At 37.6% G+C, this 19,758-nt stretch overlaps 1 protein-coding gene across 3 annotated transcripts in view; it reads left to right on the top strand.

Annotated features, from left to right (window-relative positions):
• Ibtk (inhibitor of Bruton tyrosine kinase) overlaps positions 1-18,155 on the top strand; it is a 67,682-nt gene extending 49,527 nt beyond the window's left edge. For 2 of the 3 annotated variants that reach the window (XM_048435766.3, XM_048435765.3), the window contains exons 26-29: positions 7,855-8,001; positions 15,478-15,549; positions 15,947-16,079; positions 16,945-18,155. In XM_048435766.3, coding sequence (XP_048291723.3) covers positions 7,855-8,001; positions 15,478-15,549; positions 15,947-16,079; positions 16,945-17,076 — 484 coding nt within the window. In that variant the 3' untranslated portion in view covers positions 17,077-18,155. The remainder of the gene's footprint in view (positions 1-7,854; positions 8,002-15,477; positions 15,550-15,946; positions 16,080-16,944) is intronic. The other variant, XM_085689466.2, reaches the window with a different exon arrangement.
• Positions 18,156-19,758: the final 1,603 nt, after the last annotated feature.

Below are 19,758 nucleotides of genomic sequence, written 5' to 3'. Positions count from 1 at the left end.
GTGTCTTCCCTTGGCTTCTGAGTTCCTTTGCATGCGTTTCTAAAGTCCTTCTAAGTATTTTATTTCTCTTGTTGTTTTTTAACTTAAGTGTTGGAACTTGTACAGTACAGACTTCTAAAAAATGTTTGTTTTATTATAATTTTAGATGTATTGACAGACATCATGTTTTCAAAACTGTGGATTTATGTTTTACTTTTGGATGTCATTCTTGCCATTCTGTAGTTTCTGTTGAAGAGAGATTTAGTGTTTCAGTTTAAGGAACAAATACACTAAAACTTCACAACAACAAACTTGAGTTTTAATAATATGGTCCTTTGGTCCTTCTGTGTGCATCCTTGGTTGTTTCCCGTGGTACAGCTGAAGTAGCCGTCAGTTGTTCGAGCAGTGCTGTTGTTGACTTTGTGTTGCATCTTGGGAGTTTGCGCCATCACAATCTTCCCCTGGTGGCCACATTGCTAGCAACCATCTCCAAAGATGAGTTGTGTAAAATGTTATCTTTGCCTCCTTTCCAGTTTCCCATTTTGGAAGCTCGTATCATAAAGTTTGGGACCCAGTTTGAGAGAACGGTACATGGATAGAGGGCAGGTAGGACAGGGTCAGAAGAGTTCTGCCAGTGTTCATGACTCACTCTGTTCCTCAAGTTTTCTTGTTTTCTACCACTGAAAGTGGAAATTATTTTGAAAAGAATAGCAAAAAATTGATTTTGCTCTGAGTCTGCCTTCCAGAGGAGCAGTAGGTGTGAAGCATGGCCAGTGAGGAAGGAAACAGAGGCACAGGAAATGTGAAAACCAGCTAAGAGCTGTTGAAAATTTGATGTGGGCCTGTTGCAGCACTCAGGGGTTTTCTCTAAACACAGGCAAAACTGGGTTTTAAAACTGCTGTCATGATTCTAGATGTTACTGTATCTGAGAGAGGTTGTTAAATGCTTGAGGATACTTTGAGCTTAATAATACTGATTTCGCAGTGGCATCAGCTAGCTTGTTTTAAAAGCCAGCAGCAAACAAGGACAGGGAGTTTCGGGATTCCTCCTGGCAGCAGCTTTCTTGGCACCTATGTTCTGTGGTCTGTCTCGTTTGCTGTGGTAGTTTTTGGCCTTTATATAGCACTCCCGATTCAGATCCTGCGATCAATCCTTTTAGTGTGTAAATGATTCATCCTCCCGTTTGCTGTGTGTGAAGCAGAAATCCATGTATATACACTGTAAGAATGTCCAAATTGTCAGTACTGCAATAACTAAAACCTGATACAGCTTTGTCATCTCAAATGCTTGGCTAAACATTTTTAAAAAGTACAGTGCTGCAGAGTAATGAAAGGGAGGGAGGGTGTGATTAAATACAACCATGTAGCCGGATCTTAGCAGTACATTGATAGAGGAAGTCAAAAAGCCTTACTGTGTGATTCATTCATAAAACGTTAAAACTAGTGTTTGATTAGCACGGCTGTTTGCTTCAGAGGTCTCTGTTATGGTTCATTTTATGTCTTGTTGTATTAGTATGTTGGTTCTTCTGCTTTTCTGCTCCAGTTGGATATACTGTGTGCCTATGTGTATAATTGTATGATTCCTTACAGTCTCTTTGGTGTCTTTCCCTTATTTCCAGAGATCTTAGTTTTCTAATGGGCAACTTCTTCTCCTGACAAGGTCTGCGTATTTAGGTGCTAGAATTCTCGAAGCTGAAGGCGGTGACCAGCATTTGGTGTAGGTTCTCACATGCTTTAACAGTTCAAGTTTAAACTTTACATGCAGCACACAGCTCATTATTCCTGTTTTCCATTTGCCTTGTGATTTCAAGTTCACTTTTCCTTGTACTAAGGTGGGTGACATCTGGCACCCCAGCCACACCACAGAAGGTGTGGTCCGATGGGTGTCTCCGGAAGACAGGAGTTTGTGAGGCTCTTTCTGTCCGACCAGCTCAGTTTCTGTCTTCCTCCACACACACCAGTTGTCCCTGTAGCTGTCAACTGCTGCAGTCAGGCTGACCTCAAGCTGCTGTGGATTTATGTCTTGATTCTGATAATTATGTTTAGTGAAAGCAATGAGGTATTTGAGACCTTAGATTTTGATGTTTAAATTTAGTCAACTCGTCCCCCGTGACCATTGGCAGCATGAGCTGAACCCCATGTGCATGGCACTATATTCCTAAAATGTTAAGGAAATGGAGTATTGCTTATTAAGGAGAGTTCAAGGAATATGAGGAGAAAAATGCCATTAAATTTGGCTGAAATATGTGGATATTTTATTGAAAAATAATTGTGCCATGATTAAATATAACTGATACTTATTACAAAGTCTTTATGAGAACACAACTGAAAAACTTAAATACAAACAAATGAGTGATTAATTTTATATATCTTAAGATATCAAGACAATTTATATAACTGACAAAATGCAGATTATTTTGACTTATAAGCAGAAGTAGTATCTAAATTTATTAATGATTGAAAATAAATGAATGATTTATGTTTAATATTCTTTTATAACTTTAGACTCAACTACATTTCTTCTTAAGACTTTTTTCCCCCGTGGTGCTAGAGATTGAACCTAGGCCTTAGATGTGCAAGGCAAGTGCTCTGCCGCTGAGCTATACTGCAGCACTGCCTAGGGGCTTTCAAAGGCTGCTTTTCTGGGAAGTTCTTAGGATATATTATACATTGATTTTATTTATACTCATTAAACACAAAACTGAAACAACTTTAAAAATGTATATGTAAGTATGTATGTGTAGATATCCATTTAGAATAATATACATAATATGTATTTTATCTTAAGTTATTGGCATAGATCAGAAAGTATTTGTTAGAAGTTTAAAGAATACATTTATATAAAATAATTAGTTAATGATTAGTGTTTAGGAACTTTGAGGCATGCTTAGTATAAATTGAAATAAATATTGTGATTTGTCTTTCTTGAATTAGTATGTCTGTAAAGCTTAAGTTGAGCTTAAGACAAAAAATAAACTTAATATGCTGCTTTTGATAAATATTTTGATTGTTAATTATGTACAAAATACATAAAGTACAGTTAATCACATTATTCAATATATGCATAATTTCATTTTTAAGTGAGACACATGAGCTGTGAAAACAAATATGTAATGTATGGTGACTACTCCTGAGACACCATCCTTTGTACATGCTAGTTGAAAAATAATTGACAGAGTTTAAATTATATTCTTGTTTAGAAAAGAAGAAAATAAATCTAAAGTTAGCATTTTGATCTGCCTTGTAGGTGAGCTTTGTAGAATGAATGTATGATGGTGGTATATTTTGTAGCTACTTGCATTTCATTATCTGTAGTCTCACCTAATAAGATTTGACTTTTGTAGATGTTTTTATATTTGTCTTTTAGATTAATGTAAAATGTGCAGCTAACTAAAGCACAAATGAGCCTGCTAGATCTTAACACTGGGAACATGGAGAATGACTGCATGCATTGTTCCCAGGATATAGTCGTGCCTTTGCTACCTACAGTTAGGTGTGGCCATGGAAAATGATAGCTAGAATGGGGTTTTGCCTTTGTACGAAGTTCTAGCCAGTTGAATTGTAAAACTACTGTGAAACTGAGTGCGTGTGGGATCTGGGCACTTCTCGTTTTCAAGTGTTTTACTTGGAGAAATATATTTTTCACTTTTATCTTGTGGAAAATATATAGTCTGTGTGGCCTGGCGTGATGTCTGAATGTAAATTCTTTTGAGCTAGCTTATATAAAATAATTGCAGTTATTTAGCCTTTTTGACCTGGAAATTATTTTCATTAAAGTTGCTGGGGCTAAGGAACAAAATCCTCACTAATTTTTGTATGGATATAAATTTCTACAAATATTTCTCCATAAATTTTCTGTGGCTTTTAGAATGGATAATAACCAACGCCTGAATTTGGAAAGCAAAATTGTGGGAAACAAGACACTGTTTTAAATCTGGGCATAACCAGTGGAAAGGGCTGGGCTTGCTTAGACTGCCGCATTAGCTGCTTTATAGGTGGTTACTGTGCACGGCTAATGAGAGCTCGAGTTTGAGATATTCTATAACTGCTCTTACTTAGTAGTTTTATTATCCTAAGCAGGGAACTGTTTTTGTCTGGAAAGAACTTGGCAGGGTGTGTGCTGTTTACTACATGTGGGAATTCCTAGACTCGTGAGTGAGTCTGACAGCTTGCGCTCTGCTAGCGGGAGTTACCGAGCTCCTGTATTTACAAGCAAGCTGATTGTCAGGATCTTCAACAATGTTCCCAGTCCCTCATGTCCCTGTCCTTTGTGCCATCCCTACCTTCAGATGTGTATGGATTAGGGCTAAGGCTGCAAAGAAAATGAAGGTGATTTTTCTAAATGGACTTTGGAGTTTTGTATATTGTGTGTGTGTGTGTGTGTGTGTGTGTGTGTGTGTGTGTGTGTGTGTGTTGTGGACAAGTTATTTATGATAAAGCCAAATTCAGATTAATTTTTTAAAAAAAGTTTTTTTTAGCACAAATACTTTATTAGTTCCTGGTTCCAATATAGATTTGCAAAGAAGTTTTTTGTCTCCTACTGCTTGAGATTTTACTTAAAGTAAGTGACTTTAACTGTGGACATAGCATTTGCTGATGAAAGGGTATGTTGCTGGAAATGAGTGTGGGTCTAACTGTAGCATGATTAATAAGAACCCAGAGAACAGATGTTGGGCTTCAACCTGAAGGCCAGAAAAGCAAAACAGCCAGCCACTAGCTCTTACCTCTACCTCAGTCTGAAATGGCAATCCTGCCTCCAGGAATCTCAGAATGAGAGAGACTGTGTGAGAGCTGTCTCCTCCTGTTTTATATTCCTCTCTAGGACTGGAGTTAAAGGCGTGCACCACTATCACCTGGTTTCTGTGTCAAACTAGTGTGACTACTGGGATTAAAGGTGTGTGTCACCACTGCCTGTCTGTACAACTGATCAGTGGGGCTGTTTTATTCTCTGCTCTTTTGGCAGGTTTTATTAAAATACAAATGAAATACCACTACATCTAATCTAGACTTGTTACTGAGTGCTCTTAGGTCTATTTCCTCCTATTCTCCACCAACTCAAGAAGTGTCTGTCAGCATTGAAAAGAGGGGCCATTAAGTTCTCAAACTTTTTCCAAAATTATTTACTTTGTCTTTTACATGTTTACATGAATTTTGTCAAAAATAAATATAAACAGATAAAGAAAAGACTTATGGACCTTTTTTTTTAACTAATTATCTTAAATCTGTAGATCAATTTGAGGATTGACAATTTAGTATGCTCCGAATCGTGAGCATAATAATCTTAGGTTTTTTCCCCAGCAGTTTTTATAATGTACAAATCATATGATTTGTATACACACACACACACACACACACACACACACACACACACACCCCTAAGGATTTTGTGAAGCCTCTCTTAACTGGATTATAGGATTTTTTTCATGGGATTTTCTCATCCTATCAACTTAATATGATGAATTATATACATTGATTGACTTTGGGGGGGTGTTTTTATTGTTTCTGAAATAAACCCTTCTTCTTAATTTTATATTATTGTTTTTATAAATTACTGGACATTACTGTTATCTTAGAATATTCTCACTAGACTCCTCTCTATAATCGTTGTTCCCTTCTCCTCTCAGAGTCAATGACTGTTAATTTTCTTTGTTGCTGGTAGTTTAGTTTTATCTAATCTATAACATAATGTAATTAGAATATATATATGATATATATATGGTATATAATATGTAATTTCAGTAGACTTGAAACAGGTGCATTTTCTGGTTTCTTCCACTTAGCCTGTTCTTCAGCTTTATCTCTGTTGGACATAGGAGCCTCTTTAATCTTTGATAATAGATTTTTTTTTAGTATATTTGCCCATACCCTGTAAAATATCATACTTTTCTCCACCGGGTTGTTTGCAGTACTTTCTTATTACCTTTGTAATTCCTGTGGTGCATCGTATTATCTATTGCTCCTCTATCTAACACAGTTAAGGCCTGTTCATGGCTTCAAAATTTTGTTTGGAGATGTAGGCTAGATTGACATTTTTGTTTTTCTTGGTGTGTTAATGATTTCTTTCTACTGCTTTTTGGATTTCCATTGTTTTTGAAACAAGCTAGCCATATTCATATTGTGATGTATTTCTGTGTCTGCATTCAGGGCACTCCCATGACCATCACCACCAAACACATACACACACCCCTTTCCCAGTTTAGGTGTCAAACTCAGGATCCCTTGCCTGCTAGGTTAAGTGTGCTGGGCCCCAACTTTTCCTTTTATCTTTAATTTAAAGCAATTTTTTAGTTTGCCAAAGGGTATTTTTTTTTTTTTTTTGCTTTTGTCATTAGGGTTTGCTAACATTTTTTAATCTTTAAATTTATGTTTCCTACCAGCTGTGGAAAGGTTTGGCTATTGTCTGATTTACATTTTTGCCTTCTGTATCTCTTTGCTGGTTCTGGTTCTCTAGTTATGTAGGTTAGACACTTAATGTCTCATAACTCACCAAAACTGACTTAAATTAATGTCAGTCATCTGTCTGTTCTTCACGTCATCAATTCCAGTGATTTCTATCCTTTATTGACTTTTAGTGCGTGTCCATTCAAATAAACTGGTTTTGAACATTGTGTTTTACTTTTGAAATGCCATTGTTATTTTTTTTTAATTTCTTTTTCTCTGCTGAGTTATTTATATGTCATTTAATTCATCTGTCAGAGTTAGAGTTTCTGTTGTTATGATAAACACCATGACTCTTTGGGAAAGAAAGGGTTTATCTCCTTTCAGTTCCACATTGCAGTCTGTCATTGAGGGACGTCTGGGCAGGACCACCAGGCAGAAGCTGATGCTGAAGTCAGGGAGGAATGCTGTTCACTGGCTTGCTCACCCTGCTTTTTTTTTTTTTTTAATGTAACCCAGGACCACCTGCCTAGGGTTGGCACCGCCCACAGTGGGCTGTGCCCTCCCACATCAGTCATGAATTAATGAAGTGTCAGTCTTATAGAGACATTTTCTCAATTAAAGTCTCTCTTTCGAATGATTCTAGCTTGTGTCAGTGTGACAAAAAGCTAGCCAGTACATACCCCAAACATAAATTTGTTGCACAACTATAGTAGCTATTTTAGTATCATGACTAATTTTTAACATCTAGAGTTTATTTCTGGCTAGTATCTAGTAATTCTTTTCTCTTATGGCGTAATTTTCATTGGTGCAAAATCAACAAAGTTCCAATACCACATTGAAACTTGTAATTAAATAATTGTAAAAATTTTGAGTATATCCTCTCCTCTTATTGTATTGCATACTCTTCGAATAGTCGTTTAATGGAAGTGTTTTTCTGTATCTTAGTTTACTTTTCTTTTGCTGTGTTGAAGCAGTGATCAGAACTAACTTGGGGATGGAAGGATTTGTTTGACTTATATGTCCCAGATCACAGTCCATCACTGAAGGAAGTCACGACAGGAACTTAGAGGCAGGAACTGAAGCAGAGGTCATGGAGAAAAGCTGCTTATTGACTTGGCCCCCTGGTTTAGGCCCACTTGCCTAGGGTTGTCCAACAGTATGCTGGGCCAGTCTGCATCAATTATTAGTTAAGAAAACCCTCATAGATTTTCCTACAGGCTAGCCTGATAGAGTCAGTTGAAGTTCCCTCTTTCAAGATGACCTTAACTTATATCAAATTGACAAACAAACAAAAAGATTAAGTATATCGTGTCCTTTTCATCCACGTACACTGAAATTCTGTTTGAATAAATAGCTGTAGGAGAAAAAAAACTGTGAAACTGATCTGTTTTTACATGTTTTTGCTGAAAAATCTGTGAAATCATTTTTTACGTTTGTCTGGTTGTAATGCCCCGCTGCAAAGTGTTTTTAACATGATCTTTGCTTTCTCTGCAGGGCTTCTCTACCCTCACCTTCATCCAAGTCATTCTGGGATTTCTTACCAGGAGAAAAAAAAGCTGTTACTGTCCATGGTGTAGGAGATCATGTCAAAAAAGTTGTTTTTAAAGGAATTGAAAACTCTCAGGCCCTAAATGTTGTGAGGTAATACATTTAAAACTAATATATTTTTTTACCTTAAAATAGTCTGTGATGGCTTCATGTTCTGAAATAATGTTAAATGTGAATAAGACAGACGCTATAGCTTCTTGTACATTCAGGGTTAATGTTAACAAGTTCATTTCCTCTTTCTCAGTTTTCATTTTTACTTTTGGTAATGGTTTTGGAGATATTTGCTTATAGTAAATGTCACGTTGAAGTTACAGTTTGGAGTTTTGATATACATCTACACACATGACATGGTTAACATATACACACAGGAGTGAATACAATCACTGATTCCAGAATCTTCCGCGTGCCCCTTTGCCCTAGCAGTTACCCACTGACAACACAGAGCTTTTATACTCTCTGGAATGGAGGATGCGTTCTTCATAAAATCCAACCTTTGCTTGTTATAATTATTTTAGATCTCACCACTGTGGCTGAAGCTTGTCTCTTTGTGTATCTACCATAGCCCACTTCCATGTGTCAGATATCAAACTTTGGGTGTTTCTGGTTTTACCTCAAGTTATTATTTATTTCTTACTTTTTTGAGTTAAGATCTCATAGCCCAGGCTAGCCTGAAACTTCTTTTGTTGTCTTAAATTTGGGATACTCTAGCCTTAGCTTCCTGTGTGCTGGATTAGAGGTATGTACTACCTAATTCAGCTAGTCTAGGTATTTTTTTATACTGAGTTTTGAAGAAGCTTCATATTTTAAATGCCTACCTGATACATGAAAATCTATCCATAATTTAATAGCGATATTTTAATTAAAAGCCTTCTCTAATATGGTGTGTATACACCATATTTCTTTTTGAGACAGGGTCTTCTATAGTCTAGGCTTGCTGGCATCACACCTGGCTTCTTTTTGTTTGGTTGGTTTCCCGAGATAGGGTCTCACTGTGGGATGGTCCTGTCTGTCCTGGTACTCACTTTGTAGACCATGCTGGCCTCGAACTCCCTGAGATCTGCCTACCTCTGCCTCCCAAGTGATGGGATTAAAGGTGTTCAGCAACACAACCCTGCACACTTCTAATTGTACTTAGAAATGAAATTCTTGTAGAAATAGAAGGAGTGTCAGGCTGATAGGAATCACATGCACATCTCCCCAGACTGTTAAGTCTAGAGTGTTAATAGAAAAACTAGTGTCATTTGTGACCAGATTAATGTTTTATACAATGATAAACACTTGTGGTTTTGGTTGTCAAACCATTTCTTTTTCTCCCATAAATCATTTTTAAGAAGTTGTAGTAGGCCTAGCATCCTGTTATTAGATAGACTGAGGTAGGATTGCCATGAAATCCATGAAGCCTAGGCTTCATCATGAATTCTAAGTAAGGTGGCTTGGACTACAGGTAAGGTCTCAAACAAATATGACAGCAGCAGCAGCAACAATTTTCTGTTCAATTTCAATATATCAAACAGATTATATAAACTCTGATTAAAACAAGTAGAGTCTTAGAAGTGCTTGACCTCACCTTATTTACTCTGCCATGAAGATAGCACCAAAGGGTCTTACCAGAGACTTTGAACAACACTTGTTTCTGAGAACTTCTGGTGTATGCAAAATTTTTAAATATATTTTTGTTGATATTACTGATTTTCTTACTGCAGGCATGTACATATAGAAGCACTGTTTTTGAGTAACTTTGTTATAGTAAGGAAAGTTAGAATAGAAAGAATCAGGTTCCTATTTCCCTAGCTCTTCAAATAATTTTAGAAAGGGAATGTCTTTTTTAAATTGAATTTATGCAAATAAAAAATCAAGCCTTTTCACGTATAAATGACAAGTTAAAGTTTTAATGTTCATTGTCCTTTTTATTGCCCCTTTCTGCTTCAGAAGCCTTCAGATATTATTTAATTAACCCTTTCTGTTCTTGTAAAGATTCAACTTTCTTCTTTGCCCTTTATTCTTGCCATCTGTGTTTGTTTGCTACAATATTTTCATATACAGTCAGGGAAGAATAGCTAATCGTCCACTCCACCAATAAATTTATTCTAGTAATTGCCTCACCATTGTGAGCCTCACACCTGTGTAGCCAGGTTTCTTACAAGAGCTGTCAGTTCCCACTTTAATTCATTTGGATTCTGTTCCATTACTCAACTAAAGCAGTCCAGCTAACCTTAATAGTGCCCTGCTATGGAACTGCTCACACTGGAACTGTAAGTGCAGGTCGTTTCTCTTTACTTTTTAGATTTACTTTCTACACTATGCATATCATGAGCATATGTCCTGTTATTAGATAACGTATTGCAGGCCACCTTCATATATGATCTTGAGCATCAGCCTTACGTGTCCTCCTGGCCTTTCCATCCTACTTAGGTCTTCAGAAGCACATCAGACCTTCCTTATGCCTGAAGCCAAACTTCTTGCTTTTTTAGTAAGGCTCTCAGAAACCCAAAATCAGACAAACTGTAGATATATGGTAAACAGCCCGTTCTTCCTGATCTTTATTCCTTAGTAAGTTATGCTTGTTGGTCTCTTGTTAGTTTTTCTCAGTAATGGCCTGTCATCAGGATATTGTTCATTTTAGCTCTTGAATGTTTAGTACATACATTAAACTTCATAATTTTGACCCTAGTTGTGAGTATGGCTCCGTGCCTTGTCTTCTTTCTTCTTCCCATCACTACATTGAGCCAATGTGTTCTCTTTTAAATAGACAAAGCTTACTGCTTTTAGGATAAAAGCTAGAATTCTTTTTGTTTTGAGACAGAATTTCTCTCTGTCGCCTTGGCTGTCCTGGAACTAACTTGCTCTGTAGACCAGGCTGACCTCAAACTCACACTCACCCACCTGCCTTTCCTTCTGAGTGCAGGAATTATACGTGTGTGCCACCACCACCCAGCAAAAGCTAAAATTGTTAATATGGATCTTTCACTTTGTCTCAGGAAATAATTTCTGTATTATAGTATTGACTTTTTCTTGTTCACCTTAACTTGAGACTTCAACTCCTCATAGTCTGTTCATTTGGGTACCGTAGAGGGTCTTCCTTCCTTTAGTGAGTCAATATCTGTTACATATTTCTGCCATGCTTCTGTTTGTTTGGAAACAAGATCTTACTGTAGAGTTCTGGCTGGCCTGGAATTTGATATGCAGCTCAGACCAATCTCAGAGTCACAGAGAACTATCTGCACCTTCCTCTGCTTCCCCAGGGGCTAGGATTAACGGTGTGAGCCAGTTTATTTTTAATGTACATATGCTGTATTTGTTTGCGTACCAGTATTATTAAAGCAAGGATGTCTGTCTTTTGTAGTCATTGCTCACACATGTTTAGAGTGGATATTTAATGGGTATTTTGGATTGACTAAATAAATGAATGAAAACTGTAACTTCTTTTCAGGTAATATTTGTTTTGAATATAGTGAATTTTATTGGGTATCTCTGATGCACAAATTTGAAAGTATAAAAACTAAGTTTATTTTTTATAGTATTTTACATTTTGAATGCTAACAGTACATTAGGATTGTAATTCTTTATTGAATAAGTTGCCATTGGTCATGGAACTCAGAAAATTTTAAGGATCTGTGGTTTGCTAGTTGGTCACTAGAGTGTGCTGTCACATTGGGACTTAACTGTGAGAAGTATGTGCTGTCCTAAGACTTGAAAGATCATGTCAGTAGCCTGATGGTTGATGTGGGAACTAATATTTATATAGATGACTCTCATTGATAAGGATATGGAAAAAAACATAGGTTGTGTTTCATGTTTTATTTAGCCATAGAAAACATGAAATTCACAAGGAAGTTTTTTCAAAAAGGCAAACAAAATACTCACTAAATTATGAGATACCTGGTAGGGGCATAGCATTGTACTGGCTTCTGTTGGGCATATATAAAAATATAATATGCAGGCCCAGCCCTTAATGGATTTGAAGTCTGATTAATAAATAGGAATGCATACACATGGAGTTAAGTGCCCAGGCAGAACGAAGTGGTGATGTGGTGCGGCAGAATGGAAGAGGACACGGAGAAGGGAGCTCATACTCACTGGCAGTCTAGGAAGAGCAAACGCTTCGGCTGCTGCAGCCTTAACTGTCCTCTTCTCACGTGTGACCAGGGGAGCAGCAGAGAAACAGGCCATGTTATTATGTATCCTTTTTACTGTCACAGGCTTTGGAATGTGGGCTGAGATTTTTAAAGAAGAAATTGAAAAATAGGAGAAAAGACAGCACAAACAGGAAGTAGTGGGAGAAAAGCAGGAAGACAGGAATGCTGGTGGTCCCGGGGTTAGAGTGTAAGGATCAGGACTCAGCTGAGGAAGGTCTGCACACAACACATTAGGTCTTAACTGTACAAAATGTGACTGAAAAAAATTATTTGCCCCCAAGGCAGTGGCAAGCAAAGAAAGGCAGTATCATCTGGGGATATTAAAATGCAGAAGGGAAGGATTTTCTGTTATTTCTTTTATCTTTTGTTCGCTGTGTTTGTTTGTTTTTCATTTTTCTTTCACCTAATTAGTCCTGTATCTCTGTACTGGAAATGTGTGCTATTTTTCTAATCATTATAAAAACTGTCTCTAGAACAAAATCACGATTGTAATTATATTAGTTCTAATATTAGGTAAATTTTTAAAATAAAGCAATATAAAATCTTATAAATGAAAAGATACTATCTAAGCAAAAATAGCTTAGTTATTTTAACATCTAAAATTGACAGTACTTTTTAATTTAAACAAAAACTCTTTTTAGTTTTTTTTTATTGTTTTTATTGATCTTACATTTTTCTCTGCTCTCCTCCCGTCCAATCTCCTCCCCTTCTATCCTCTCCCACGGTCCCCATGCTCCCAGTTTACTCGGGAGATCTTGTCTTTTTCTACTTTCCATATAGATTAGATCCATGTATGTCTCTCTTAGGGTCTTCCTGGTTCTCTAGGTTCTCTGGAATTGTGAATTGTAGGGTGGTTTTTCTTTGCTTTATGTCCATAAAAGCCATTTATGAGTGAGTACATACGATATTTGTCTTTCTGGGCCTGGGTTCCTCACTCAATATGATGCTTTCTAGATTCGTGCATTTGCCCACAAATTTATTTCTTTCTGCTGTACAGTACTCCATAATGTAAATGTACCACAGTTTCCTTATCCATTCTTCGGTCAAGGGACATTTAGGTTGTTTCCAGGTTCTGGCTATGACAAGTAATGCTGCTATGAACATAGTTGAGCACACATCCTTGTGATAAGGATTGAGCATCCTTTGGTTATATATCCAAAAGTGGTATTGCTAGGTCTTGAGGAACGTTGTTTCCTAATTTTCTGAGAAATCGCCATACTGATATCCAAAGGGGCTGTACCAGTTTGTACTCACACTAGCAATACAGAAGTGTTCCCTTTACCCTACATCCTCTCCAGCATAAGTTGTCATCAGTGGTTTTGATCTGGCCATTCTTATAGGTATAGGATGGAATCTCAGAGTTGTTTTGATTTGCATTTCTCTGATGGTTAAGGATGTTGACCATTTCCTTAAATGTCTTTCAACCATTTTAGATTCCTCTGTTGAGAGTTCTCTGTTTAGGTCTCTACCCCATTTTTTATTGGATTATTTGTTCTTTCGATGGCCAGTTTCTTGAGTTTTTTGTATATTTTGGAGATCAGCCCTTTGTCTGATGTGGGATTGGTAAAGATCTTTTCCCATTCTGTAAGCTGCCTGAACAAAAAACTTTAAAGAATATTTTAGATAACATTCTAGTGTTTTTTTTCTTTTTAAGAAGGCTAATTATGTACAGATTATATATTGGAGTGTCTGGTTTGTTTTTAGTATCTGAAGCTTAATAATTTTATATTATTTGAAAGCTTAGAACTCTTAAAAATTCTAGCTGTTTTATTTTATAGCTTTTCTATATTTTATAATGAATTTTGATGGACTCCCAAGTTATTTGAATAAATAAATGTTTAATTTAATTAGCCATTAAAGATTATTAGTAGGAAGAGTTGTGGGATTATAATCTTATGAAACAGATGTTTGTCTTTTAAAATTTTTCTGGGGACTTTCTAGTCAAGTGCTCTCTATGGCACTCTATCTACAATTCCCAGATCGATGCTTCAGCATAGCATTATAGCCCTTTCTGAATGTAATCACGTATGAAGTAAGGTCCTTACAGCCCTGTCGTACAAACCTACTGAGGCTTGTCGTAAAATATGAAATGTTATGTGCAACTGTTACTCTTACAGCTTTAGTTTACATTGATTTAGTGGGTCCTGGGTTTGAAACCCTCTTAGATTTATTTATTTATTTAGTTAGTTAGTTAGTTAGTTAGCCAGCAAAGCTAACAGAGAATTTTTTAATCCTTTATTTGCAGTATTAATTGTAGAAAATAGCAGTTTCCTTGTGTCATTTCCATATATAACTATGTTACACTTTGATTATATCTATCCTTTATTTCTCTTTAATAGTTGGTAACTACTGATTTGCTGTAGTTACCTAACAGCTAAGTAATTATTACTTCTACATTATCTGTGCATTTTTGAAAGCGTCAATAAATTTTGAAAAAAAATATTACAGAACCACCAGGATAATTTTCAGCATCTGAAGTGTGCTTATTGAATGAGTTGTCTCCAATAGACTCAAGCATTTGGATACTTGGTACCCACTTGACGATACTGTTTGATGAGACTTATGAAGCATGGCCTTGTTGGTGGAAGGATGTTATTGGACACAAGCTTTGAGAGTAACTTGGGCCATTTCTTGTACACTCTTACACTCTCTCTGCTTCCTGATTGTGATTGAAGAAGTGAGCTCTTAGCTTGCTGCTCTAGTCACCGTCTCTGCTCTGCCATCACAGATTCTTTTGTTTGTTTTTGTTTTCTGAGACAGGGTTTCTCTTTAGCTTTGGAGCCTGTTCTGGAACTAGCTCTTGTAGACCAGGCTGACCTCAAACTCACAGAGATCCTCCCTCCTGCCTCTGCCTCCTGAGTGCTGGGATTAAAGGTGTGTACTATTACCACCCAGCTCATCACAGACTCTTAAACCTTCAAATCTAGACAAGAGGTAACATAAATGGGAAATAGTCTGTATTCTGATGGAAGTAACTTGGATGGAGATCAAATGCAACTTTCCTTGGCTAAGTCCCTGGGAAGGTCTCACAGGTCAGACCAGAGCTAGAGAGCAGGCTTGCTAGGGTGCTAAGAGCTCCAGAAACAGAAGCTGTTTACAGACCGTTTCCCCTCTGTCTGTCATCTAGAGCATGTCACCGAGTGTTAGTACTCAGTGATAAATATTCACACAGGCCTTTGTGTTTCTCATGTATGCTTGATTACTATACTTGATGATATATGTACGTCATTAGAAAAGACTGCTTCTTACGATGCTTTCGTGTGGTCCAGTTCTCTGTAGATTGCTTTTTTACTTGTCCTTAAGCTAGGCCTGACTGCAGATAGTGATTTGTCTCTGCGTCAGGAGCCTACTGCTCTGCTGTATCTGTTAGTGAGGAGTTTTGCTAAGCTATTACTGAAATTCTTAATCCCAGTTTTTGGAATTTATTTTACAGATGTGCAACTCATGAAACTCCAGGACTAGAAAGCAATCATGTTTCTGATTTTCCAGTTCTAGAGAGTCCCAAGTAAGCTAAATTGATTACCTGTGGGCCTCGAAAGCTAGGCCATTGTTTCACATTGACACAAATATATATTTAAGAAATGAATAATTGGGTAGTTGAAGTTACTAGAATGTATTGTTTGAATATTCTCTTTTCTAAAACAAGAGTTAATTTTATCATATCTGTTACACCTTTTCTTTTTAGAATTTTCTAAAATTTAACCTGTAGCTCTTATTTAAAGAAAATAATAATTTTCCTTTTCTGTATTTTCACCTCACCATTCTGCAATTTCTGCAGAAGCTTCTAGGTTGCATTATGTGTAATAAATCCCTAGGGGGGAGACAGCTAAGTAATATTTCATAGGAAATTCTGTGTGTAAAACTCTGAGGACACGAGTCAGTCATTGTTATCACTCTTCCAGCCCCTGGCTGTCCTCCTCGCTGGCTGCTCCTGCCACCATCGCTCCTGTCACGTTCGCATCCATTGTAGAAGAAGAGCGGCAACAAGAAGCCGCGCTCATCAGAAGTCGGGAGAAACCCTTGGCTCTCATTCAGGTGAGTGCACACCCTCCCAGCTTCAGCTTGCTGAGGAATGTTCCACATTCCAGTCCTAGGTCTGTAGTTATCCAGGCTGATTTGAACTAGCACATTGTGATCAGGTTTCTGTTTTTAGCACTGACAATGCTTTGGGCTGTTTGGATGGTGTTTGCTGCTCTTCTCAGTTTCTACCTCAGCTTGTAGATTATAGATAATAGATCATCTTTGGCTTAATTTATGAAAAAGAGGATTTATTTGAGAGATGGAAGATTTTACAGACTTACGTGAAAGATGAGAGAGGCAGACCGGGAAAAGATAAGCCTCACGACACTGGAGAGCGCAACAGCAAGCTGTAGAGGATTGTGCAGTAGCAGAAAATACCTCACAGGGCGAAACTGCCAGCATGAATGGATCCCAGGAAGAAACCCAGTTTCTTTTCTCTTAACTTAAAGATTCAAACTGAGGGACTGGCAGATGGCTCAGCAGCATGTATTCCTCTACTACAGGACCTCGATTTGGTTCTCAACGCTAGTATCGGTTAGCTCACAACCATTTCACTCCAGTTTTAGGAGTTCAGAAGTCCTCTTCTGGCCTCAAGGACAGTGCGTGTGTGCACAGGTGGTGCACGCACATGTACTCGAACACTCACACATAACATTTTTAAGAAGAGGTTTGAATTGAGTGAGAACAGGTATCTGATTATTCTAGCTGAGAATCAAGGTTTCTAGCAAGGCTGAGAGACTAGGAAAGTTTCTGATTCCGTTCTGCTGTGTGGTATCTTTGTGAAGCCTCAGCTCTCCAAGGAAGTCAGACTACTACCAATCCCACTAATCTGTTGTACTTCAAAAGAAAGAAACCATTTTTCTTTCCTTCCTTCTCCCAGGTTGAGGAGCATGCGATACAAGACTTGCTGGTTTTCTATGAGGCATTTGGCAACCCTGATGAGTTTGTTGTCGTTGAAAGGACACCACAGGGGCCTCTGGCCGTGCCTATGTGGAACAAGCATGGGTGCTAGCCTCCTGGAGAGAGGACGCTGCCCCCGGGGTTGTGGTCGCTACACTGACATGAAGAAAACCCATGCACAAGCATTCTTGCATATTTGGTAGCACATTGTTTTCGTCAGAGCAAAAGTGGATATGATTTCTTCCTGTAGTTTATAATGTTTGTATGACTAATGAGAAACTTTTTGAAATTGTGATTTTAGTAACTTTTATGTGACGATGTGTCAGGAAAAATATTAAGCTAAGGTTGCTTGAATTGTTTCTTCTACATTATCTTACAAAGGAAAATATGGGTGAGGTATAAAGTTTAGGTATGATTCATTAAAATATTTTTTTCGTTTGAGAGTATGGAGTAATTTAGAAGAGTTTACCACTTATGTTTTTTAAATAAGACATTGATGGGATTAAGGCAGGAGCCTCAGTCATTACTTCTGATCCACTGATGGCCAAAATGTTCTATTTGCACAGTAGATGTGTCTATTGTTGCTTTTTCATTGGGTTGTTAATTTTTTAGGCCTCTTTAAAATTGGGCCTGGTGAAGTGCTGTTCTTCCTAATTATTCTGGACAGTTTAGTCAACAATCAAAACTTCTCTGAGAGACTTGGATTCATGAAGTTTTGTTGGGGTGGGAAGGTAGCACAGAGGCCATATGAATGCCTAATTGTGAAAGAATCAGCTTCTAAAAGTGTTAAGATTTTCTAAAACAGACATAGGATTACTGAATAGTTTGCCAGAGTGCTTGTTTATAGTTACTTTTTAGTACTGTGTAATCAAAAGTTCTGTGAGCCTGGATTATATTTGTACATGTAAATTTTGATTATCTTCTTTATAGTATGCTGTTTGGTTTGTTATTGAGTGTTTAAAATTAAAAGGAAAACAATGTTAAAATGTGTGCTTTAGTATATAGATAAAATGAGAATGTTAGTGCCTGAGTTCTGGGAAAGAATCCCTGGGAATATGTAGGCAGTTCACTGCTTGATTTCAGTTGATGGGAAATTGGCTGAAACTAACTCAGTGTTTCAGTTCAGTTCAACCCACAAAGCAGCAGACGTGTAAGCAAACATGCAATAAAAAGTAACCCTGATCCACTTCACTACGAATGTGTGTTTGTTGTCCTGTGTAACACTAGATTGACAGTTTGAGGGAAGAATTTCTGGCTATTCCTAGTTATTTCCCTCATGCACCACACTGATAGGCAGCACATACTTTTACTCTGCTAAAAATCCTGTTTTCTATTCTGTATGTTTGAGTAACTTAAGAAAAAATGAATTTTATGATGTCTTTTTGATGTCAGTAAAGAAGCTTTATGACGTCATTGGCTTATGGGAAGCTTTGATACACTGAACAAATGCAAATGGTGGTTTTCTTCGTGTCTTCCTCTCGGCCTGGGACGCCTCCTCAGGAGTTGTTGCAGATGGAAAGTGTGAAGTTGGAGCTGGGGCTGGCTGAGCTTGGACTCTTGTCCTTTCTTTCTAAGCCATGACCAGATTGCTTGCAGTTTATGGTCTGTTTTATATAAAGATAAGCCCTGCTGTGAGCTGCAGTTTTCCATGAATGAGTCCATGAAAGTGGCAGTTATTTTATTGCCTTGAACACCCAGGAGGATGATGGTAGTTTTCCCAACAGTACTTTCTTCCTGTAGTAACCCACTCATCTCTAGTTGTATAGATTCAAGAAAATCCAGTAGAACTGAAGAAAGTCTGAGGCATCGATTGAAGTGATCACTGGGATGGAGAGGCCTTTTAAGACTCACAAGCCCTGTGTTTGAGTCTAGAAAGATGATGGTGTGCAAAGTGTGGGGGTGAGGGAATGAGTACCAGCAGTAGATGAGCTTAAAGTTTGTGAAATCAAGAAACTACAAGTCAAATCAAGTCCGTTTGTTGATGGAATGCTAGGATTTGTATCTCTTAAATTCTAGACATGTCTCTCAGAAAAAAAAAAAAATCCTGCTTTCCCTGGAGAGAATTGCAGTCTGAAGCCCAGCCCTGGGTGGGCAGTTTGTCTGTGGCTCTCCTGGAGGGCATGGTGCATGTGTTTTTTTTTTTTTAAAAAAAAATGGGTTGAGGTCCGTTTCTTACAATATGAGGTCTAAGGAAGCTCTATTTATATACCTCAGGCCGTTTGTTTTATGTACCAAAGAAAGCAGAGTCCAGAAATGTTGACAGAGGCATGCTCATTTGTTTCCCAGCCACTCAGTCCAGAAAGAATCACTCAGAAACTATTATTTCCAATGCTGTTGGGCCAATAGCTTAAGCGTATTTCTAGCTAGCCCTTATATCCTAAACTAACCTGTTTCCATTAATCTGTGCATCACTACGAGGTGGTGGCGACAGCAAAGTTTTGGTGGGCTTTGGTGGTATCTCCTCTGGTGGCTATGAGGCTTCTCATCGACTCCGCCTTCTTTCTTCCAGCATGGTTTAGTTTTCCTGCCTAGCTCTATTCTGCTAAGCTACTGACCGAAACAGCTTTATTCATTAGCCAATAAAAGCAACACATATACAGAAGGGCATCCCATCCCACACCACAGAAAATGGCCAATTTGAAGTATGTCTTCTATCTTTGTAGTATGATTCTCTGACTACAGTAGGCTGTCTCTTTGAAACTGTTATTCATCTATAGCAGTTAGCCAAGAAAAAGAATTATAAAACACCACTTAATAAAGCAATTATATAGTCCAGAGACTTCCAGATTTGCCA

This window comes from Myodes glareolus, chromosome 4 (assembly GCF_982192425.1).
Source record: "Myodes glareolus chromosome 4, mMyoGla1.1, whole genome shotgun sequence".
Classification (NCBI taxonomy): Eukaryota; Metazoa; Chordata; class Mammalia; order Rodentia; family Cricetidae; genus Myodes; species Myodes glareolus.
The sequence above is the reverse complement of the archived record's forward strand: the minus strand, read 5'-3'. Positions and strand labels throughout refer to the sequence as shown.